The sequence below is a fragment of the Lissotriton helveticus genome, chromosome 2_1, assembly GCF_964261635.1.
Source record: "Lissotriton helveticus chromosome 2_1, aLisHel1.1, whole genome shotgun sequence".
NCBI lineage: Eukaryota > Metazoa > Chordata > Amphibia > Caudata > Salamandridae > Lissotriton > Lissotriton helveticus.
In genome coordinates this window covers 537,015,957-537,039,599 of record NC_136059.1, presented here as the reverse complement: position 1 = coordinate 537,039,599, position 23,643 = coordinate 537,015,957, and the positions used below count along the sequence as shown (strand labels likewise).

General features: G+C 47.7%; 1 protein-coding gene across 1 annotated transcript in view; it reads right to left on the bottom strand.

Moving 5' to 3' along the window:
- CDK7 (cyclin dependent kinase 7) overlaps nucleotides 1-23,643 on the bottom strand; it is a 212,340-nt gene that overhangs the window by 3,793 nt on the left and 184,904 nt on the right. Inside the window, exon 11 of the mRNA XM_078677314.1 lies at nucleotides 21,454-21,601. Within this exon, the coding sequence (XP_078533440.1) occupies nucleotides 21,454-21,601 (148 nt within the window). The remainder of the gene's footprint in view (nucleotides 1-21,453; nucleotides 21,602-23,643) is intronic.

Below are 23,643 nucleotides of genomic sequence, written 5' to 3'. Positions count from 1 at the left end.
ATCGTCACCTGAAGGACTTGGTCTAGAAAGGGTTAGCTGTGCAACAGGTTGTTGTTGTTCCATCACTGCATAGAGCAATGCATGCTGGCCCGAATCAACACTAGATCCTCCCATTGACCCTCTGCCCGTGACCATTGTACTGCTAGGCACTCTTGTAGAGGATGCAAATGTAATCTTGCATGGGGCAATACAAGAGGCCATCATGTCAAGAAGGTGCATTACTGCTCGGACCGCTAAGTGGCGTTCTGACTAAAAAAGAGGCAGTAACAGTTGGAAAGCTTGGACCCGTGCTTGGCTGGGGTACGCATTTCCAGTGACAGTGTTGAGATCTGTACCCTGGAAGGGCTGGACCTCCTGGAGGGCTGAACCTGGAGGGGTTGAAGGTGGATCGTGACTGTAATGATATTGAAGCCTAAGTTGTGTTGAAGGTCTATGGTGGTACAAGTGTGGGAGAGATACTGTTGCCGGTTTGCTCTCTTGATCAGCCAATTGTCAAAGTAAGGGAATACATGGATGCTGTTCCTTCCGAGATGCATGGCTACCACGGCAACACATTTTGCAAATACCCCAGGGGCTATAGTGACCCTGAAAGGCAGTACCCTGAACTGATTGTGCTGGTCACTTACCACAAATCTCAGGAAGAGGCTGTGAGCAGGGTGGATGGGTATGTGGAAGTATGCATCCTTTTAATCAAATGAGGTCATAAAGTCACCTTGTTGCAGTAGAGGGACAAGATCCTGTAGAATATGGAAGTGTTCTGAAAGGATGTACTTGTTTTTTTATTTTATTTTTATTTATTTATGCAGTTTGAAACCAAACGAAATTACAGGCAGTAATCAAACTGTGCATTTGCAGTGTGGCCATACACATCACTACGAATGTTTAGATGCATACCATATCAACAGTGGCCAGGTACATTAGCCCCTTCACTGCTAGGCCGTTTCTCCCCCTGTGCTATTTGGGGTTGGCCCCTGTAACTCTTTGACCACAAAAGGTATCCATGCCAAATTTGCGTCCTTTTCTTCCAACATCATGGGGATTCTAAAGGTACCCAGGGTTTGTGGTTTCCCCTGGAGTGGACCCAGAAATTAGCCAAAATTCAGCAAAATAATTTGGGGGAAAAATGGGAAAAAGAGCTACAGCCGAAAGCATTTGTTTTTTCCCTGCAAATGGTACCAACAAAGGGGTTGTGGTGCTGAAATCACCATCTTCCCAGCTTTCAGGGACAAGCAGACTTTTGTCAGAAAACCACCATTTTTTACACAGTTTTGGCATTTTTCTGGGACATAGCCTATTTTTGCTATTTTTTGTGCTTTCAACCTACTTCCAGTTAATGGTAGAAATGGGTATGAAAGCATAATGGATCCTGGAATGCTATACATTTTAGAAAAGTAGACCACATTTTGAAATCAGCAAGGGGTCATTTGTGTAGATCCTTCAAGGTTTCAAGGTCCCAGGGAAGACATGGCTTGTCAGTTCGGGCTGGACTGTTCCCATGAGACATAGGGTCAGACTGATTTGCATATGACCATGTCTGAACTGGGGTGGCGGAGTGAGCTAAAGAATGATGATGGATTTAAACCCAGATCATTTGACTGGGGGTGAGTGCTTGTATTGTTCAACACTCCGTCCATCATTCCTTTGGTTTTGCTTTGTTTGCCCTAAGTTGCCAGGGTATGCCCAGATGTGGGTCCCTTGCTCCCTTTGCTACTGGATTCAAGCTAGCCTGGCTGATGACGGCTGATTAGCCAGAAACCGGTCCCAGGATGCTTGTTTCCGGTCCAGGGAAGACATGGCTTGGCAGGTCGGGCTGGACTGTTCCCATGAGGCACAGAGTCAGACTGATTTGCATATGGCCATGTCTGAACTGGGGTGGTGGAGTGAGCTAAAGAATGATGATGGATTAAGCCCAGATCATTTGACTGGGGGTGAGTGCTTGCATTGTTCAACACTCCGTCCATCATCCCCTTTGGTTTTACTACTTCTAATTATGACACCTGTTTGAAAACAATATACCGTTACATCAGCTGGACCTTTCTGGTTGTGGGGATATATAGGACTTGTACGCTCCCCAAGAACCCATCGAACCCAGAGCCAATAACTGAGCAGCGTCTTGCAATGGTTTTTCAGGTCTCGCCTAGGCAGCGCACATGCGTTGCACTAGGAGATGACCTTTAGAAATTGGTCAGCTCTTTTGCACTCATGGTTGTGCTGGCATCCACCTTGCAGGAGCGAGCAGCGGCAGCGCTCTAATTGAAAACAGATGATCTGCGAGCCGCTGCTCGTTCCCGCAAGGTGGATGCCAGCACAAGCACGAGTGCTTGTACTTTCGTCACAAGCGTGTCATCTCTTGCTTCCCTTCCTCCCGATTTCAAAGAGTCCCTTCGTGGTGCTAGGGTCTCCGACTACACTGTGACACTGTCTGAGGCATTATACTCGCAAGGTGTAGACTGATTCCCAGGTTTCCCTACCCTGTCCGATACCACAACCCCCACATCCAATAGTCACAAGCCTGCGACGGTGCTGCTACGAACGCGGTGAGTTTAATTCTCACCCGCCAAGAGGGTTGTACAGAACGATGGGCTCTGCAACCCCCCCCCCAAAAAAATGTCAAGTTGCCCCCCCCCCCCCGTTCTTGTTTGCATACCAGTACAGGCAAGCTGGAATTAGAGCCCCTGTGACTAAGGAGTAGGCAGGAAGATATAACATTGAAGCAGTTTCCTTGTGTTCTTGCTCAACAACATACATCAAATCCTGGGGGATTTTGACTATTTATTGTGTATTAACCATTCTGACCGTTAAATTAGTTCTTTGAATAAAGGTTCATGCTTGTGCTGACAACGTGAGGCATCTTGGGTGTGTAAGGATTGCCCACGTAAAATGGGCTCATGTTTGTAGAGAAGCTCGATTTATCGTGTGCGTGCGTGTAGTGCTCAGGAATAAAATGAACTGGTCTGGCAAGGAGCATGTGGGCACTTGCTGCCAAGCATTTGTGCAAGTCATACCACTAGGTACGTTTCTACTTTTACACATGCACAAATAATTGTGGCAAATGGAATGAGCGCACAGGCAAACCTGGTTTGGAGGCCTGGGTATAAATATGAAGAGATGCAAGGTGGTGTGCCCTTCGCCAAGAGTGTGCAATAGCATTTTGTGAAGTTTACTTTATATGGGAAAGGCGGCTACTTGGAATGAAAACCTTTAGCTGTATTTCCAGTTATATTGGGGCAGTTAACATTCAAGAGAATGAAGGAGTGTTTCCAAGAAAAATGTAATACTTATAGAAAATACCCTACGTATTAACGAGTAGCCATGGGTCTGGGTGCACACAAATAATCTGCAGATACCTAAGCTGCAACAAGGCGGCAACAAAGAAGTGAATGATCATACAAGAGGCTATCAAATCGCTGGAATCCCAATGACAGCTCACTAGTACATACGTTGACAAACAACTTAATTTCTAAGCTTTTTCTTAAGTGCTACTTCCCTACTGAGTCTTTTCACTCTGCCTACCTACTGCAGTTTGTAAGAAATACTTATTCATTTCAGCTGGTTTTTCAACTGCACAGCTGAACAGAATTCTATGTTCAGCCACCTTTATAAAAAAAACTATAAAAATAAATCCCAAGTTAACGCTGTCCAGTTCCAAATCTTTATAGGCTATTGCATTTAAGGCTGAATTTCCTACAAAAAATTTACTTGCTAGCACTATTAAACTAAAATATTTTTTAGACTCCCTGTTTATTGAAATCATAACTGCATTGCATTTTTCAACATTTCTGATGGAACCTTTCCTTAGCCTTAACTAGGCGGCGGTGAACTAGTAGAGGCAGAGAAGGGGGCTAGACTGCTAGGGACCTGGAGAACAAGAAGGTCTTGAGGTGTCTGCGGAATTCCATATAGGAGGTTGAAGCTCTAAGGGCAAAAGGGAGCGAGTTCCAAAAGGATGGAGCCAGAACCGCAAATCTCGTCCCTCCGGACTTCTGCTTCCTGAAGCGGGGGACTGACAAGAGGGCCTGGTGAGAAGAGCGGAGCTCTCTGGCCGGGAGATAAGATGATATAGCTTCGCAAAGGAAAGCGGGGGCAGTCCCTGACCTGGCCTGATAAGTGATGCAGCCCAACTTGAAGAGAGCCCTCTCCTTCACTGGTAACCAGTGCAGAGATTGCAACAGAGGGGTGGTATGGTGAAATTTAGGGAGGCCATAAATCAGGCGGGCAGCCTGATTTTGTATCAATTGAAGTCGGCGGATCAGATAGTCTGGGGCGCCATTATAGACCACATTCCCGTAGTCAAGGCGCGATAGCACCATGGCCATGAGAATGAGCTTAAGGGCAGGGGCAGAAAAAAAACGGGAGACCTTCCGAATAGTGCGAAGGGAAAAGAAACAGGAAGACACCACTGAGTGAACCTGCGTGTGAAGGGAAAGCTGGGAGTTAATAAAGATACCCAGGGTTTTGACCTTGGGAACCGGGAGGGGAGGGGGACCAAGTGAGGGGGGCCAGAAGGAAGGGGACCAAAGACTGCAACCACTCCCAGTCAAAACCAGTTCGTTTTTGTCGGGGTTCAGTTTGAGGTGGTTGCAGTTCATCCAATCTTGGATGAAAAGCATCACCCTCTGGAAATTCTGGGCAGGAGTGGGAAAGGTTAAAGATAAGTTGGAGGTCGTCGGCGTAATTGAACACCGAGACCTCCATCTGCTGTAAAGAAAAAATGAGGGGTGAAATGTAAAGGTTAAATAACAGGGGAGACAAGGAGGAGCCCTGGGGAACACCGCAAGTCACCCTGCGAGGAGGGGCAGCAAAGTCTGCCAGATGGACGGCTTGCTCCCTGTCCGTTAAGAAGGACCGGAGCCAGGCATGGGCCGTACCCCCAATGCCCGCCGCCTCGACACGGGTCAACAGGATGTCATGATCTACCGTGTCGAACGCGGCGGACAGGTCTAACAGGACCAGGGCCTGGGGGAGGCAGGTGTCAATGCCCTCCCTCAGTTTGTCCATCACCGAAACTACCACCTTCTCGGTAGAGTGCAGCGGGCGAAAGCCTGCCTGACGAGAGGAAAGGCGGCCAGTGGACTCCACAAAGGAACTCAGAGTCCCGGTGACATGAGCCTGTGAGACCTTCGCCAGGTAAGGGAGAAGGGAAATGGGACGGTAACTAGCCGGCAGGGATGGGTCGGCACCTGCCTTTTTCAGAATAGGAATAATAACTGCCGATTTGTGCGCATTTGGGACAATGCCAGTTTTAAGGGAGTGATTGATTAATGTGAGTGGGGGGGAGTAGCAGCTAGAAAAGATCTCTTTCAGGGCAAATGCCGGGCCAATGTCCTGAGGTGAACCCGATTTTACCCGGGCCAGTAAGGGAAGGAGGGTTTCACGTGTCAAGGGGGGAAACTGAGAGGACCAGCGTTGAGCTGGATCACTTCCTTTATCGAGGGCCGGACTCGGGCAATTCAGCTAGGCAGCTTTATAGGCACTAGGCATACATCCACCTGTGGAGTCCCGCAGGGGTCGTCATTGTCCCCCTTATTATTTAATCTTTATCTCCGCCCTCTTCTTCATTCCCTTAAGAAATTTAAAGTCACGGTGTTCAATTATGCTGACGATTTACAGCTATTATTCCAACTGAACATTCCCGATGCTGTGTCCGAATTTCAGAACACCATGAGACACATCCAATGCTGGATGAACGAAAACCATCTAAAACTTAACCCGGGAAAAACGGAACTACTTTTGCCCGGGAATAGTTTATCCAGCTGGAGTGTCAACTACTGGCCAGCAGACCTGGGCACCCCCCCCTGTAAGGTCCACTGCTGTAAAGAGCCTAGGTATCACGCTCCATACGGACCTGTCCTTAAAGACCCAGGTGGGTGCCGTGGTCTCCGCAAGCTTTTTCCAAATGAGGAAAATAAAAAAAATTGCTCACTTACTCACCCAGTCTGCCTTAATCCAGGTTACTATTGCCTTGGTCATGTCCCGTCTGGACTATTCCAACAGCGTCTACCTGGGACTTCCAGTGGGCCTGTCGAAGAGACTTCAACTAGTCCAGAATCAAGCGGCTAGACTCATTCTACAACAGCCAAAATGGTCTTCTATTAAACCAGGACTAGAAAAGCTACATTGGCTTCCGATTTCCCAGCGCATAGCCTTTAAGGCTGGCTGTATCATCTTCAGGGCCACACAAGATAAAGGCCCTGCCTTTATTCGCAGTCTGGTTTCTAAATATACCCCCACTAGAAGCCTGCGCTCTGCTCAAAAATCCCTATTGGAGGTGCCTCGCTTTAAAAGGAAGCGTCAGGGTGGCTGCTGCTTTCGCCATCTAGCAGCCTCACTTTGGAACTCCATCCCCTTACCGATTAGGCAAAGTAAGGATTTACTCACCTTTCGCAAGGGACTAAAAACCTGGTTGTTCTCTCAAGCCTACCATTAGCCATTGTTAGCTTAGTGTTATGTTGGACGGATTCTTCACACTTCCTATAGCGCCATGAAGCCCACGGGCGTACGAGCGCTTTATAAATTGATTTTAACATAACATAACATAACATAACTGAGTGAGGAGTGGGGCAGAGGGGAGAGGGTGAACGGTGGTCGATGTCGGGAATGAAGGAGGGATGTTGGCCTTAATGAGAGCTACCTTCTCGATGAAGAAGGAGTTAAGGGAGTTGCAGAGTGATTGGGACGAGGGGATTTTGGAAATCACCCTGTCGGAGGCAGCGAGCTCATGTACTGTAGCAAAGATTTCCTTTGATTGATTTTCCGCTGCCAGAATTCTACCAGAGAAATACTCAGTTTTTGCTTTTAATATGTCCCTTTTGTATTCATTGAGTACCAAGCAGTACTTTGCTTTGAGGAGGGGGCAATAAGTGCGTCGCCACGCTCGTTCTGCTCTGCGCGCCGCCAACTTCTTGTCCCTGAGGGAGGGGGTGAACCATCTGTTGGCAGCGTGGGCGCGTTTAATAGCCACTCTCTTAAGGGGAACAATGCTGTTGCACGCCTTTAACAGCCAGTTGTTGATGGCTGTGAGCTGAGTAGGAGGGGAAAGATCACTGAGCTCAGGGCTAGATGCAGCAAGGGAAGAGCAGGCATCGGGTAGGTCAGCCTTGTCCCATTTTCTGACCCAGGTGTTTTTGGGCAAGGGAAATTTAGGCGGCCGTCCAAGGTCCAGTGCAAAGGAGATAAGGGAGTGATCTGACCAGGGGCAAAGCGAGGTGGTGGGGGAGTTGGTTGGGATATTGAGGGTCCATATTTGGTCAAGTTGATGACCTTGGATGTGGGTAGATGTAGCAAGCTGGGGAAGGAAATTGAGACTAATAAGCAGGGCCGTGAACTCCTTAGATCTAGCGTCCTCAGCCGGGTCATTCGGCCAATAGTTTAAGTCCCCGAGAACCAGGACTGCCGAATTGTTCACTGTTAAGGCGGCCAATAGGTCCTCAATGGAAATGAGAAATTGGGGGGTGGACTGAGGGGGACGATAAATGAGGACACAAGTCAGGGGAACCCCGAATGAAGTGGACCGGACTACTAAACAGTCTACAGCGGAAATGGGGGAGGAAGGTAGTATCTGGAAGTGAAAATCAGTGCGGGTAATCAGGGCGACGCCTCCCCCTGTCTTACCCCCGGGGCGATCCATTCTGATGGCCGAGTAGGTCGGAGGCAGCATGGCTAAGAGGCTCGGAAGGGAATCATCCCTAAACCATGTTTCCGTAAGAAACAGTAGGTCGGGTTGGCGGGAGTCTAGCAGATGGAATAGCTCAAACTGATGCCTGACCGCAGACCTGGTGTTAAGAAGGATCGCAGTAGTGGTGGGCTGGGGGCAACAGGAGGTGCGAGGAGGGATAGTGTCGCAACTAGGTAACGGGTGAGCAAGGGGTAGTGGGGCATCAGACGACTGGAAGAGTAACACATCCGGACATGGATGTGCGGAGGGAAAGTTACATAGTCCAAGTGAGGCGATGCGCTCTAACACTCTGGGGGGTGGAAGACACATATGCCAGAGAGAGAGCAGGGCCGCCGGGGAGTACCTGGTGACTGAAGGGGCAGAGTGACAGGCCCCTGGCCCCCGCCAGCCGCGGACGGGCGCAGACGGGCTTAACTCAGGCGCAACTCCGGCGCGCCTTCGTCGCGCCCGTCCGCTGCGCTGACGCATACTGCCCGTATAAATAGGGAGCAGCGTGGGGGGAGTGGCTACCAAGTAAGCTCGGCTAGGAACCCAAGCCAAGATGGCGCCCGCGATCGCGGGAGCCCGTCACACAGCGCACAGCCCACAGCGAACTCCAGGGCCCCTAAAAACGCAAGAGCAGTTAGACAGACCTGTTAACTTTGAGTACAGGTGGGTTAAGGAAAAAATAAAAGGTAACAATTTAAATTGCAGCTACTCGCAATCAGCAGCGCATGAAGTTTAAAAAACGGGAACTGTGTCTACAGCTCCTCGGCAGTGCCAGGTGAGATCCTCTGCCACCGGGTCAATCGCTATCACCTTAGGCTTACATTTAGCCTTTTCTCTTTAAATTTCTCTTAGTTATTGGCTAATGGAGCTGCCAAAATATCTTACTTACAATTGTTTTTATTGATTTAGGAGTCTCAACTTGTGTAGGAACAGACTCGAGCCACTTCTAGCCACAGGACTCTTCGTAGAACATGTGCCTGGCAAACCTAAGGTTAAAAAAGCATTAGCATAGTCAATAGGTCTCGCCTTTGGGACCATATAAGTGTTCAGCCATGCAACAGTTGATGTTGTTGCACCAAGGATATTTATTGTGCTGGATAACTAAACACTTATAAGGTCCCAAAGGCGAGACCTACTAGCTATGCCAATGCTTGTTTATTATGTACCGGGTATATAGCAATTAATTTTGGAAAATATATACATGGAAAAATGGGTATGAAAGACACCTATGTATTTCTGAAATTGGAACAAAATATAGAGTTTAGAAACAGTAGATATTTGCACATTTCCGAAATTGTGAGTTTCCATACTAGCATGAGAATTATCGGTTATTTTTCAAAACTACTTCTTTTTTACACATTGTCTTTCATTTGGAAGTCAGAAATGCATCGAAAGTCAATAGGTAATAACAGTTGCTCTACAGAACAAGTTACTTACCTTCGGTAATGATAGATCTGTAAGAAACATTAGTAGTGATAGATTATGTACCTTAGAATTACCCCCAGGCATCAGACTGGATCTGGAAAGTTTTTGTCAGCAGTACCCCTGCGAGTCAGAAGGTGGCGTTGTGCGGCTCCGCATACGTCGTTGGAGTCGTGGTCGCCGAGATGATGTTGTGGCAGCAACTTAGACACCGCCTCGCGCGCTGACGTCAGATCTGTACACGACTTTCCGCGCCAGAAAACGCAGAGCCGTGCAAGATACTGACCACTGGAGCCTTGGAAGTAGGGCTCTGAAAGGGATGACCTTAACCCTAGAAATCAGTTTTCAGAACGGGGAGGATGGGTGGGGCGGTAAGGAATCTATCACTACTAATGTTTCTTATAGATATATTGTTACTGAAGGTAAGTAACTTGTTCATCTGAAAGAAACACATAGAGATAAATTCCTTATCTTAGAATAGAAACCCCTGCAATACCAACCCTGGTGGTTGGTTTGCGAACCAAGATCACACCAGGGAGTCTCGGAGATCAGAACGGCCAAAGAAGCCGTCTCTCCAGACTTGGCCATCCAGGCAGTAGTGCTTAGTAAAAGTGAGCAGCGAGGCCCACGTAGCTGCCTGACAGATGTCTAGCAGGGGGACACCACGTCCCAATGCGGTAGTGGCTGCAGTCACCCTGGTGAAATGGGCGCACAGCCCCAATGGAGCTTCCTTTTTAGCCAGAGAATAACAGGCTAAAATACACAGACGACCCATCGGGAGATAGTCCGCTTGTGTACTGCCCGACCTTTTTTGGCGCCAACATAGCCTACACAGAGCCTACACAGAGTTTATTTGAACCACACAGAAGGTGTGTGGTTCAAATAAAACGAGAGCACGCGTTTTGGGTCCAGACGGTGGAGCTTCTCTTCCTCTCTAGAAGGATGCGGAGGCGGAAAGAAGGTGAGCAGGGTTTTGGTCTGCCTAATGTGAAAGGCAGTGATAACCTTTGGCAGTAAGGATGGACGTGTCCTGAGCACAACCTTGTCCGGATGGACATATTGAAAAGGAGGCTTACAAGAAAGAGCCTGGAGCTCACTCACTCTCCTAGCATAGGTGATGGCTACCAGAAGAGCAGTCTTCAAGGTTAGCAGACGAAGAGGACAGTTGTGAAGAGGCTCAAAGGGAGCGCACATTAAATATGTTAGAACCAGGTTCAAGTCCCACTGTGGCATCACAAAAGGAATAGGAGGGAAATCTATTTACAACAGGGTATTTGAAAAGAGAGGGGTGATCAGGGAGCCTGAGAAAGGCCGAAATAGCAGAAAGGTAGCCCTTGATAGTGCCCAGAGCAGAGCCCTGCTGGGCCAAGGAAAGAAGAAACAGAAGAACTTCTGAAATAGGGGCAGAAAGGGGATCCACAGCCTTTGCTGTGCACCATGTAACAAATTTGTTCCACCTGCAGGTGTAGACCAACTTAGTGGAGGGCCGCATCCACTAAGAATAACATTACAAACTTCAGGAGCCAAGTCAAAAGGAATCAACTGCCGCCACTCAATCTCCACGCAAGGATGTGGAGATTGCATAGGTTCGGGTGGAAGACCGCCCCTTGCTGCTGCGACAGGAGATCCTCCCGAAGAGGCAGTCGGATCGGAGAATCGATTGTCATACTGAGTAGCTCAGGATACCATACTCTTCGATCCCAGGCCGGAGCCACAAGAATGACTTGGGCCCGGTTGTGCCTAATCTTCTTCAGCACTCTGGGTAGAAGTGGTATAGGTGGAAAGGCGTACAACAGACCGCAACTCCACTTGCGATGAAAAGCGTTGCCTAGCGAGTGCCGCCCTGGAAATTCCAACGCGCAGAACTGCTGACATTGCACGTTCTCTTCAGTGGCGAATGGATCTAACCAAGGCTCTTCACTGTTGAAAGAGACCTTGCGCCTCGTCCGACTGAAGACGCCATTTGTGATCCATCATGCACCTGTGGCTGAGTTTGTCCGCCCTGGCGTTCAGTGAACCTGCCAGGTGTTGAACCACCAGGGAAATGCCCTGATGTTCCAGCCATGTCCAGAGGCGCAGAGCCTCCTGACTTAGGGTCCACGACCCCACCCCACCCTGTTTGTTGCAATACCACATGGCGGTGGTGTTGTCAGTGAACACCTGCACTACTCTTCCCCGGACAGTGGGAAGGAATGCCTTCAGTGCAAGTCGGATTGCCCGATGCTCCAGAAGGTTGATATGGAGCCGGGACTCCGCCGGAGACCATAGGCCTCTGATCTCCGCCTCTCCCATGTGACTGCCCCATCCCAGCAGGGACACATCCGTCACCACTGTTTGCTCTGGTTGGGGAAAGGAAAGGGATCACCATTGACCCAATGCCGGTTTGTGAGCCCTCAGAGATCTGGACGGACTCAGACAGGTTCCCCATGTGCTGCTCCCACTGGAACCTCAGGTCCCACTGCAGAGCCCGCATATGCCATCTGGCATGATCGACCAGCAGGATGCAGTAGGCCATGAGGCCCAGCAGCCTCAGGGTCAGCCGGACCGAAACCCAGGATAGAGGCCAAAAAGACCGGAAACAGAGCCTGACTATCCTGGACTCATCATTCGAGAGGATAGACTCGAAACAGCGTCGTATCCAGAACCGCTTCGATGAAGAGGAGCTTCTTAGAGGGAATCAGATGCGACTTCGGCACATTGATGGAGAACCCTGGCAAATGCAGGAGGTCGGCCATAGTCTGGAGGTGGGAGACGACTGCTTTGGGCGACCCAGCCGTCAACAACCAGTCGCCGAGATAGGGGAAGACAGGAACCCCTGACCTGCCGCATATAAGCTGCGACCACCACCATCACTTTTGTGAACACCCGAGGGGCACTGGTAAGGCCAAAGGGGAGCAAGGTAAACTGAAGTGCTTGTGGCCTACCGTAAACCGCAGGTAACGCTGGTGGGCCGGCAAGACGGGAATATGGAAATATGCATCCTGCAGATCCAACACTACCATCTAGTCTCCAGGGTCGAGGGCAGACAAGACCTGAGCCAGAGTTAACATCTTGAACTTCTCCTTCAGGAGGAAGTGATTGACGATCCGGAGCTCTAAGATAGGACGCAGGCCCTTGTCCTTCTTGGGCACCAGAAAGTAGTGGTAATAACAACCACGACCTACATCTGGCGCAGGAATGTGCTTGATGGCCCACTTGGCCAAGAGGGCCATAACTTCCTGTTGGAAAAGTGCCAAGTGATCCCCAGACATACGGTGGTACTGGGGTGGCATGGCTGGAGGAGTAGTCTTGAAGGGGAGGGAATAGACCCTTCGTACTATTTGTAAAACCCCCCTGTCCGTAGTGATGGTGCGCAGTGGGGGAGGTGATGGTGAATCCTGCCGCCCACTGGCGTTTGATGGGCCTGAAAAAACGGACTAGGAAGGTTTTGAGGCAGTGGTGGCCGGGGTGGAGGCGGACTGACCCGCCCGCTGGACCACTGAACCACCTATACGGTTCCCACATCCGCGGCCGCGCTGAGACTGCTCCTGCTGCAGCCTGTGGCTCTGAAGCGAATGTGCTGGGGCGCCCCTTCTGTTGCCACGAAAAAGCGAAAAGCAGAAGGCCGAGGAGGGCGAGTGGCCAGCAGGCCCAAAGACTTGGCCGTAGCCCGTGCGTCCTTAAAACACTCTAACGCGGTATCTGCCTTATTGCCAAAAAGGTGAATGCCATCAAGGGGCATGTGCATCAGGGTGTTCTGGACATCCCCGGGAAGCCAGTAATCCTCAAACAGGCATGGCGGCGTAGCGCCACCATCGTGGAAATCACTCTGCCCAGCGAGTCGGCAATGTCGAGGCCACATCATATTGGGAACTTGGCTGCATCTCTCCCCGCAGCAATAGCTTTCGAGAGCACCGTCAGCACCTCCTTCGGGCACTGAGTGCTACTCAAACAAATGATGGAAGGAATGCTGAAGAAATCATACATTCACCCCCAGTCAAGAGATTGGGTTAAATCCATTGTTCTTTTGCTCACCATGCCACCCTAGCCTAGTTTAGACCCAGCCATATGGAAATCAGTCTTGACCCTGTGCCTCATGGGAACAGTCCAGACCAAATACAAGGCAGGTCCACGCTGGACCGGAAACAAGCATCCTGGCACCGGTTTCTGGGTATTACCCTCCATCAGCCAGGCTAGCTTGAATCCAGTGGCACAGTGAGCAAGGGACCCACGTCCAGGCATACCCATCCCACTTAGGGCGAAAAGTGCTACACAAACAAATGATGAACGGAATGCGCTGAGGCAGCACTTGCGCCACTGTATCCCACACAGAGTGGGAGTAACTGCCCAAGAGGCATGCGGTGCTTTTGCCCGAAGGCGCAACGGCAGGGCCCGACGGCCCAAAGAGGCGGGCCATGCCTGCCAGAAATTCCTGCAGCTGGGCCAGAGTCGCCGATGGACCCGGGAAGGGCAGGTAGGCCAACGGCGACACCGTAGGCTCCGCCGGAGCCACGGGGGAGGCACCACACACAACCTCCGCCGCGTTGCGCGACAAGCGTGGGGAAGTCGTCGAGCGATGGCGCTTCTTCGACTTCTTGTGCTTCGTCTTACCTGACCTTGAGTGCAAAGATTTCGATCCAGAAGAACGATGGTGATGGATCCGCGACCGGTCCCTCGACCTCCCACCGGACCGGGACCTGGAGCAGCGCGGCATGGAGCTGACTGCCGGACCTCCAGCAACTTTCGGGACTGCTCCCGCAAAGACTTTGGCGCCATGGCCCAGCAGTCGGGGCACGACTTGGGGTCGTGGTCGCGCCCCAGGCAGTAGAGACACACACGGTGCGGGTCCGTCACCAACATCATCCGATCACATTCCCCGAAAGACTTGTAACCGTGCATCCCTTGGACACCAGGTGTCGATCGACTCGAGAAATTCGAGACAAAAAGCCTCAAAAACACAGTAAAAAATTACTTGGGGTACTACTCTCTCCGGAACTGCGCTTGTTGGCGCGGAAAAAGAAAGAACTGACGTCAGCGCGCGAGGGCGAGGTCTAAGTAACTCCCGCAACGTCATCTCGGTGACCAAGACGCCAACGACAGACACGGAGCTGCATGACACCACCTTCTGACGCGCTGATGAAAACTTTCCGGATCCAGTCTGATGCCTGGGGGGTTTTCTAAGGTAAGCAATCTATCACTATGTTTTTCTTTCAGATAATCTGTGTTACCCTAAGTCTCCCAATAAAAATGGTACCTCACTAATGCCCACGACAGGAAACGGCTCAAAATGCAACGTGGACATAGTTTATTTTTTACAGTGAAAACTGACCCTTTTTTTGTAAAGTGCCTAGCTGTAGATTTTAAACCCTAGCTCTGCCTCCACCTAGGGAAACCTATACATTTTTGAAAACTAGACACTCTCGGAAATCCAGGATGAGGTGACTTGACTGGCTCTCATCATGTTCTATTACTCAGAATCCCTTGCAAACCTACAAATTTGTAAAAAAAACCAACAAAAAAAAAAGAAAAAAAACATTCTCACATTTCTGTGGTGGATAGTTCTTGAATCTGCGTGAATCCCCAAAATTCCACCCAGCCCGTGTTCCCCAAAGTCTTTCGAAGAAATGTTACCTCACCTGTGTGGGTAGGCTTGGTGCCAGTGACAGGAAACGGCCTAAAACGCAACGTGGCCACATCACATTTTCACAGTGAAAACTGACCTTTTTTTTGCAAAGTGCCTAGCTGTAGATTTTGAACCCCAGCTCTGCCAGCACCTAGGGGAACCTATCACTAGGGAAACCTAGCAAACCTATACATGTTTGAAAACTAGACACCCAGGGGAATCTAGGATGGGGTGACTTGACTGGCTCTCACCAGGTTCTGTTACCCAGAATCCCTTGCAAACCTAAACATTTGTCAAAAAAACACATTTTCCTCATATTTTTGTGGCGGAAAGTTCTGGAATTTGCGTAGATCCACAAAATTCCACCCACCCCGCGTTTTCCAAAGCCTTCCGAGAAAAATGGTACCTCACTTGTGTGGGTAGGGGTAGGGCCCACGACAGGAAACGGCCCAAAACGCCACATGGACACACCATATTTTCACAATCAAAACGGACCTTTTTTTGCAAAGTGCCCAGCTCTAGATTTTGAACCCCAACTCCGCCAGCACCTACGGAAACCTAGCAAACCTATACATTTTTGAAAACTAGACACCCAGGGGAATCCAGGATGAGGTCACTTGACTGGCTCTCACTAGGTTCTGTTTCCCAGAATCCCTTGCAAACCTAAATATTTGTAAAAAAAAACACACTCACATTTTCCTCACATTTCTGTGGCGGAAAGTTCTGGAATTTGCATAGATCCATAAAACTCCACCCACCCCGCGTTTTCCAAAGCCTTCCAGATAAAATGGTACCTAACTTGTGTGGGTAGGCCTGGTGCCTGCGACAGAAAACGGCCCAAAACGCAACGTGGACACACCACATTTTCACAGTGAAAACGGACCCTTTTTTTGCAAAGTGCCTAGCTGTAGATTTTGAACCCTAATTCTACCGGCACCTAGGGAAACTTAGCAACCCTATACATTTTTGAAAATTAGACACCCAGGGGAATTCAGGATGGGGTGACTTGTCTGGCTCTCACCAGGTTCCTTTACCCAGAATCCCTTGCAAACCTCATAACTTGTCAAAAAACACATTTTCCTCACATTTCTGTTGTGTAAAGTTCTGGAATCTGTGTGGATCCACAAAATCCCACCCACCCCGCATTCCCCACAGTCTTCCAAGAAAAATGGTAACTCACTTGTGTGGGACAACGGCCCAAAACCTATTGAGGTGACTTTAAAATTACCTATCACAAAACAACCTGGTTTTGCAAGGGGGGTCCCATGAGTTTTTGGCCCCGGGCTCGGCGGCCATCTAGGGAAACCTACCAAACCCACACATTTCTGAAAACGAGACAACCTAGGGAGTCCAGCAAGGTATGGCTTGCATGGGTCCCCCAAAATTTCCCTACCCAGAATCCCCTGCATTCTCAAATTTAGCTGATAAAAATCCCTTTTTTCTCAATTTTCTGTGTGGGAAAGTTCTGGAATCTGCGTGGATCCACAAATTTCCTTCTACACAGCATTCCCCCAGGTCTCCCAATAAAATGGTACCTCACTCGTGTGGGTGCATCAAGTACCCGCGACAGGCAAGACCCCTAAATGTATTAAGGAGACATCAAAATGACATATCACAAAACAACCTGGTTTTGCAAGGGGAGTCGTCTGGGTTTTTGGCCTGGGTCTCCGTGGCCAACTTGGGAAACCTACCAAACCCACACAGTTCTGAAAACTAGACACCCGGGGGGGTCCAGCGAGGTATGGCTTGAGTGGATCCCCCAATGTTTTCCTACCCAGAACGCCCTCCAAACCTCAAATTTAGCTAAAAAAATACATTTTCCACATATTTGTGGGTGGAATCACCCTGCCGGCACAAATGTCCCATCCCACAGCGTTCCCCCTCAGTCTCCCTAGTAAAATTATGCCTCACTTGTGTGGGTGGGGCAAGGGCCTGTGACTGGGAGGAGCCCAAAACATAGAGAATAATGGTAGAGCCCCTAGAATTCGAAGCGCAACATTTTTTTAAAAATACGTTTTTAGCCAACTCTGCATTGGGCACCGAAACAAGTGAGGTATCATTTTACTCGGGACACTAAGGAGAACGCTGTGGGGTAGGACATTTGTGCCGCCACGGTGATTCCACACAAAAATATGTAGAAAATGTGGGGTTTTTCAGTCAAATTTGAAGTTTGCAGGGGATTCTGGGTAGGGAAACGATGGGGGATCCACGTAAGCCATACCTCATTGGACTCCCCAGGGTGTCTAGTTTTCAGAAATGTGTGGATTTGGTAGGTTTCCCTAGATGGCGAGCCTAGTGCCAGAACCCCCAAAACCAGGTAGTTTTGTTATAGGTAATTTTGAAGTCCCCACAGTATGATTTGGGCCATTTCCTGTTGCAGCCACTAAGCCTAACCACACAAGTGAGGTACCATTTTTATTGGGAGACCTGGGGCAATGCTGTGTGGTAGGAAATATGTGCCAGCCCGATGATCCTTCCCTCCAGGCCTTCCAAGCAGTAACAAACTTCTTCTCTATGGGAAGCTGGGAATCCGTACCCTGGGAATTCTTTGGGGGTCCTTTAGAGAACTCACCACTTTTACCGCCCCCTCCCCCTTTGGGCAGCCGGGGACCCTGCCCACTTTCGGCAAAGTCTCCTCCATACAACGTCTTGGCGATTCCTGCTACTCAGCCAGTAGTCCGCTTCCTGAGCAAGCTTTCTGGGGTCAGTAAGCCTTCTGTCCATCAAGTGCTATTTTCAAACAGACAAGGGGGACCCGAAATAATGGCCGAGGACCTCGGGTAACAATTCTATTTCAAGGAACAAAGGTCCTAAGCAAATAATCATGTATGCAAAATAATTATAATATAACCAACGATGGGTTAACTCTAGCCATCCAGTGTCCAGCCGGACAATGGAGTTTTATTTTTACAATGGAGAGAATAAAGTCAGAAATACTTTGAACAGCATAAATAGTGAGGCACAAGCCTGTACCTTTAAAGAACCGGGAAGTGTGGGGGAATGGGGGAACAATACAGAAAATCGAACCAAAACAGAAATACAGGCAAAGACTTTGAGCTTTGGCCACCTGCATTCAGTTTTAAATAACAGCAGGTTTTGACCAAGAATAGATACCACAACAGTTAGGCACAATGGACATTTGTGGTTCTATTTAGAAATGTCGACGTTTCGATGCCTTGCTCATGGTAAACTGGGATCATCATCAGGACTAGAAAATAACAATTGCATGGTTCAGAACATGTTTGTGCCTGTCAGGATAAAAACAAGGAGAAAAAAGGAAGAAATATGGCCTATAAGAACCAATGACAAACATTTGACAAAAAAGTTACAGTGCGACAGCGAATTTAAGGCATAGACAATTCATCATTCTCTTTCAGACATTCGTGGGCAAGCAAGACTGAATGGTGTGTGGAGTCCGGGATTGGAACACATGGTACTGATTGGGACTAATAACGGTGTGGAGCCGTGGGGTTCCTGGCGTGATAGCAGGTACTCGAGAGTGTTCAAGGAGCACTGATTCAAGTAGGGCTAAACAGGGCGCCATTTTGGATGAATCACATGGTCAGGAAAAAGAGAGGAAGGACTATCGTGCACTCGGTGTGTAATGGGGCAGCCATATTGGAATGGTGTGAAAAAGAGAGGAAGCTCTGAAAAACCGACTAGACAAGTGCTATTCCCATACAATCAAATAGTACAGTCACTGATAATCTGTTATCTCCCTGCCCTTAACCCAACCATCTAGTGCTCTGCAAAAAGAATCTACACAATCAAGCCATGTATGGGAATCAAGTTTCTTGTTTTGCCTAAACGGATCTCTGTACTTATCTGGGGTAAGACCATACCAGGGGAGGACAGCAGCCTTCATTTCAGGGTAGGCGACGTCCTGTGTTTTCACTGAGGCTAGCAGTGTGTCCCTCCCCTCCACTGTGAAGCAATTACATATTTTTGTCCCCCAATTTCTCTCAGGGCCCCCATGCATGTGAAGCGCTGCCTCATAGCCCTGAACCCATCTCTGGATATTGTCCCCCTTGGTATGCTCATTCCTTAAATTGTTTGGCATGTGCACCCTTGTCTCAGACTGCACTGATGAAATGCTGCCACCATCTGTGTGGGACTTTGCCTTCAAGTCCAACTGCTTCAAGCTCAGTTTCTAAGCCTACATCACATTTCTCTCTTCTACTGCCAACTTATCCTTCTGAAGCTGCCTCTCGTTCTGCCTTTCCATCTCTAATTGATACCTCCTGGCCTCCCGCCTGTCCTCCAGCTCCTCTGGAAGAAACACTGCTGTTTGTCCTCAAAGGGTGCCTTCTTCCCAGGTAGGTCCTGATTCGCAAAATCCTCATGAAAGCTCTCCACCTCCTCATCCACAGTATAATCCCCCTCATCTGTGTGATCACCAGCCTTTCCCTTCTCCAACCAGGCCCTTCGAACCTTTTGGAGTTCCTCCTTCTTAACGAGGCCCCTAATGGGACAAGAATAGAAAAATTAAAAACAGTATTTGGTTCTGTAATGGTCTGCGATATGGAAGTAGTGTACACCCATCACTGTATGCAAAGTACAAACAAGTCCTATCCTCACCACTGTCCACCAATGTTAGAATTTTCTTTTCTTACAGTTTGTACCACAAGATTTGTAGATTCACTGCATCAAAAGCAGCAGTATAATCAAAGAATCATGCGAAAGGGGGGGGAGTGGGGGGGGGGGGGGCTTGGCTGCTTTACCAGGAATGCCAATGCCACGATACTGTCAATGATGGATGCCCTTTCCCTAAAGCCAGACTGTTAGCATGGCAGAATGCCCCTGACCCAGCTTTCCAGGTGCTGTAATAAGGCACTGGGCATAGATCTTTGCCTTGATGTCTACTCAGACAATCATTCGGTAATTAGATGGCTCTGTATTATCGCCTTTTTTGAGTATAGGATGTATAACTGATCTGCGCCAGGACTGTGGGACTGTAGCTGATCTTAAACAGTATTGGAATAGTGGAGACAGCAAGGATGCCCAAAATTTGAGGACTTCCTTAAACAGGGATCCTGGAAGCCCATTCAGACCTGGAGTATCATCTAGTCTTATTCTCTTCATTATTCTTGCAACCCAGTTATGAGCCGTACGGGTTCTAGAGGAGTTATATACGCTGTTCCAGATCATTGGCCTTGAAAGGTGGGGGAAATGATGGAGTCTGTGCCAGAGTTTACAGATACAAGGCCCAAACACAAACATTTGCACTGGGTGATAGATTACAGTACAATTTGTTTACGTGATACATCCACGGAGCAGCTAATACAACATTGCGTTTGTCCACCGAGCAACCCTTTTAAGTTGTTGATGTACTTCTGAACCTTAGCCCAATTGGATTGGCTCAGTAATTTGAAAATATGGTGCTATTGCGTTTCCTGTTATAGTTTATGTTGTCATGTTAGCCTTTCATGGTGTGTTCTTGCAAAGGCTAGGTTACAAAGTTGCTCCATATTCCTGATTTGTTTGCATTGCTGTGTGGCCTTTCTAAGAAGTCTCTTACTGTGTTTCACAGTCTTGCTGTAACGGATTTGTGGAGGATGCTCCATTAGATGATCGCCTTGCTGATTGCCCGTCGGTTCCCCTTGTAGCAGATTATGGAAAGCCATTCTTGTTTTTGGCCATTGTAGAAAGGTGTGGACCCCAGTGCTTTGGTTAATATCCCGTGGCCATTTGGAATTCCAGAAAGCCAGGTTTGTTGTGTTTACTTTGCTCCACTTCACTCTTCTTGGCAGTTTGTGTATTTCTTCCCAGTGGGAGTGCCCAAGACGTTAATTTTCTGGGCCGGCGCAGGCTGCAGTGCTAGTGTTTCTAATTGAATTTACTTTGTTTGGCATTTCTATAAATGTGATCTACATGGGTATCTGGAATGTCTAAAGTTGTAAATCCATTCTTTCACCTTAATTTAGACTTTTCTGTAGATTTTGGTGCTGGTAGTGTTATTCACTTATTCCATTAACTCATAAGTGATTTTGTGCAGTACCTGCGAATGGTGTGGTGTGTTACTTACTCCAAGACTTGGCTGGAGTAGATTTGGGCCTGTTTTTAGATATGGGTGTAACTTTTGTGAATTTAAACCGATTTTCCTTTTTGGCATTTTGTTTTTGTATGTGCCTTCCACTGCCCAAGCTTATTTTTCGCTTTCCTTCTCCCATTTTATAGTAGATATTCCCCATTTCCTTGGCACACCCCAATTTATACCTAAAATGTAGGACTATATGTATAGAGATCTACACCCTTTTGGTGCAGAACTCTGCACAGAAGAAAGAGGACTTGCGAGGGCGTAGCTGTAGATCTACGCCTGTACCAATGTGAAGTGTATTTATGAGTATGCAAAGTAGTACTATTACACAAATTAGTAAATGCCTTTCTGAATTGCACCCATTATTTTAATGCAATAATACGTGGTCCCATCAGTGCATGGGAAACCAGAGAATAACGATGGAGCCGAAAGGACCTATATATATATATATATATATATATATATATATATATATATATATATATATATATATATATATATATATATATATATATATATATATATATATATATATATATATATATATATATATATATATATATATATATATATATATATATATACATATATACACGTTTTTTACTTTAATTAACTGCAAGTCACAGCTTATGACTGGTTAATGAATTTTGAATATAGAAAAAAAGTTGACAAAGAGTAAACATAAAAATAGTGCAAAAATGTTTGGATTTGGTAAGTCTGTCAATTTACCTTGGTCTGCTCCTTCCGTGATCTTCCTCTTGATACCTAGAGCAATATTTTGCTGCTCCTTTAAAGCTTCGACAGAACAATTAGGCCTTGGCAAAAGAGTCCCAGGTGTTGGTGCAGGCCGGTTACTGAAATACTTCTTCCTCAATGACTAAACAGTAAAAATGAAATGAGACAGGCGTTACAGTAAGACATCATTAGCAGGACTTACAATTATCAGCTTTAAGTCACTCTTGTCAAATATTCACAAGAAAAAAAGTTAAAACATGCGGGCGAGCAGGTCAATGCTGGTCATAAAATACAATTCACGTTACAACAAAAAGTGTAACATACACTGAATACAATGTGCTACACAAAGTAAACGTAAAATACCAGTGGATTAAACAGAAGTCAAGTAAACAGGGCATCATACAGTTTGATTAAAAAGCATTTCTGCTCACCAAAGTGGAAAAAAGACAATTACATCTGCACATTTCACGTAATGATTCAACGCATTAGAGGACATTTATAATACGCTAACTGCACACACGACAGAAGGCAATCTTCCATCATGCCAGATATGTCACCCTTTAAATTGAGGATTAGAAGCTGGAACTTGGGTCTTCCAGGGAGGGCTACAGAGGAGGCTACTGAAAATGCGAACACCAACAATATTATGATGATATTAACACACTATGTAAATGTTTTTAAAATGTAATTATGAGGTGGAAAATGTAATTATGGATTACAAATAAGCAATACATGTTTCAAATGCAAAGACACAATTCCATTACATCTATAGTTAGTAAGTAATTTATTAACCGTTCAATTATTTTAAATCTTTACAGAAGAAAAAATGCTTAAAAATCTGCGCCGCTTTCCCCTGCACTCCTGACTCGAACTCTCACGTTTCTTTGTTAAATATGTGAGTTCATGTCTCTTTTAGATAAACATGGAAAGCTGGAAAAAATAGTCATTGTCCGGCACCATTGACTATGAGGGTTTTGAGGGTGCCCTGCTCTGTGCCCCGCCTTTGGCACAGTCCAGAGAATGATCAAATACAGCGTATCAGGGGAGGGTCCCATTTCCTCACTCCTCTATTGTTGTGGTGTTTCGGCAACCCCCTTATTTGCATGAAGGGGTGTGAATTTTAAGGTGTTGACTTTCCGTCTACACAGCCCAACTGAAACACTCTTTGGTGGCTTGTTGTTGTCCTGGTCCATCAATTTGATTTTTGATCCAGGCTGTTTTCCTGATTAGGGTTCTGGCGGAGCCCCTGACTCTAGGGACTGTGGCAGTCCTCCGAGTGCCTGTCTAATGAGGTGTTCTTCGCCACTCTCACCAGGGTGCTTGCATCAGGAAAGCGCCAGTCTGAAGCATCCTCACCGGACCTTGTGCCCTGTTCCTAAAAATAGGGTGTAGCAACCGATGGTGTTTTCCGGCTAATTTGGGGCAACAGCACAGAAGATGTAGCCAAGATTCCTTGTAATGAGGGCATAACCGGCAGGATGCTGCTCCATCCTTGCGGGCCCATGCTCGAGTAAAATCCGAAATTCTAAGTGCTGTAAACCTCATGAACAGAATATTTCTACGTGCCAGACATGAGCGCGCCTCTTGTAAATATAGTTGAGCTTTCCCAATGATGTAAGAGGAGTCCAATGCAGTTGTATTATGATTTTAGCGGCACGAGGCCCTGTCCTTTTCATACGAGATGGCCCGAACTTGCCTTTCCACTGCAATTGTCCAGGCAGTTATCAAAATCTCGAGTATGGGGCAGGCTTTCTGCTTCTATCTTCAGGATCCCAAGTGCTTGGCTCAACTTAAAGTACCACGGGGAATACATTTCCCTGAAGATCGAACCCAGTTGGAGTTTAAGGGTATTGTCCGAGGCTTTGAGGACCCTGATGTAATACTTGATTAGATCCCTCTGTAATGCCAGACTGTGTCTGTTATGGCCAAACTCCAATCATAGCCTGGCTTTTCTGCTGGTCTTGGCACTTGCATCACTGCTTTGTAGGCTTTTGTCTGGGCCGTCGTTATTATTTCATCCAATGACCCTGGAAAAGCCAGGTGGCCATAGTTGATGGCCGGGATTAGTTTAGCCTTGAGGACTGTCAGCATGGGCTCCGCTGTTGGACTAGTTAAGCATTGGCTTAAACGCCTCCGTGCAAAAATTACTCCGTTGATCTTTGCGCTTAGATGTTTTATGTGTGT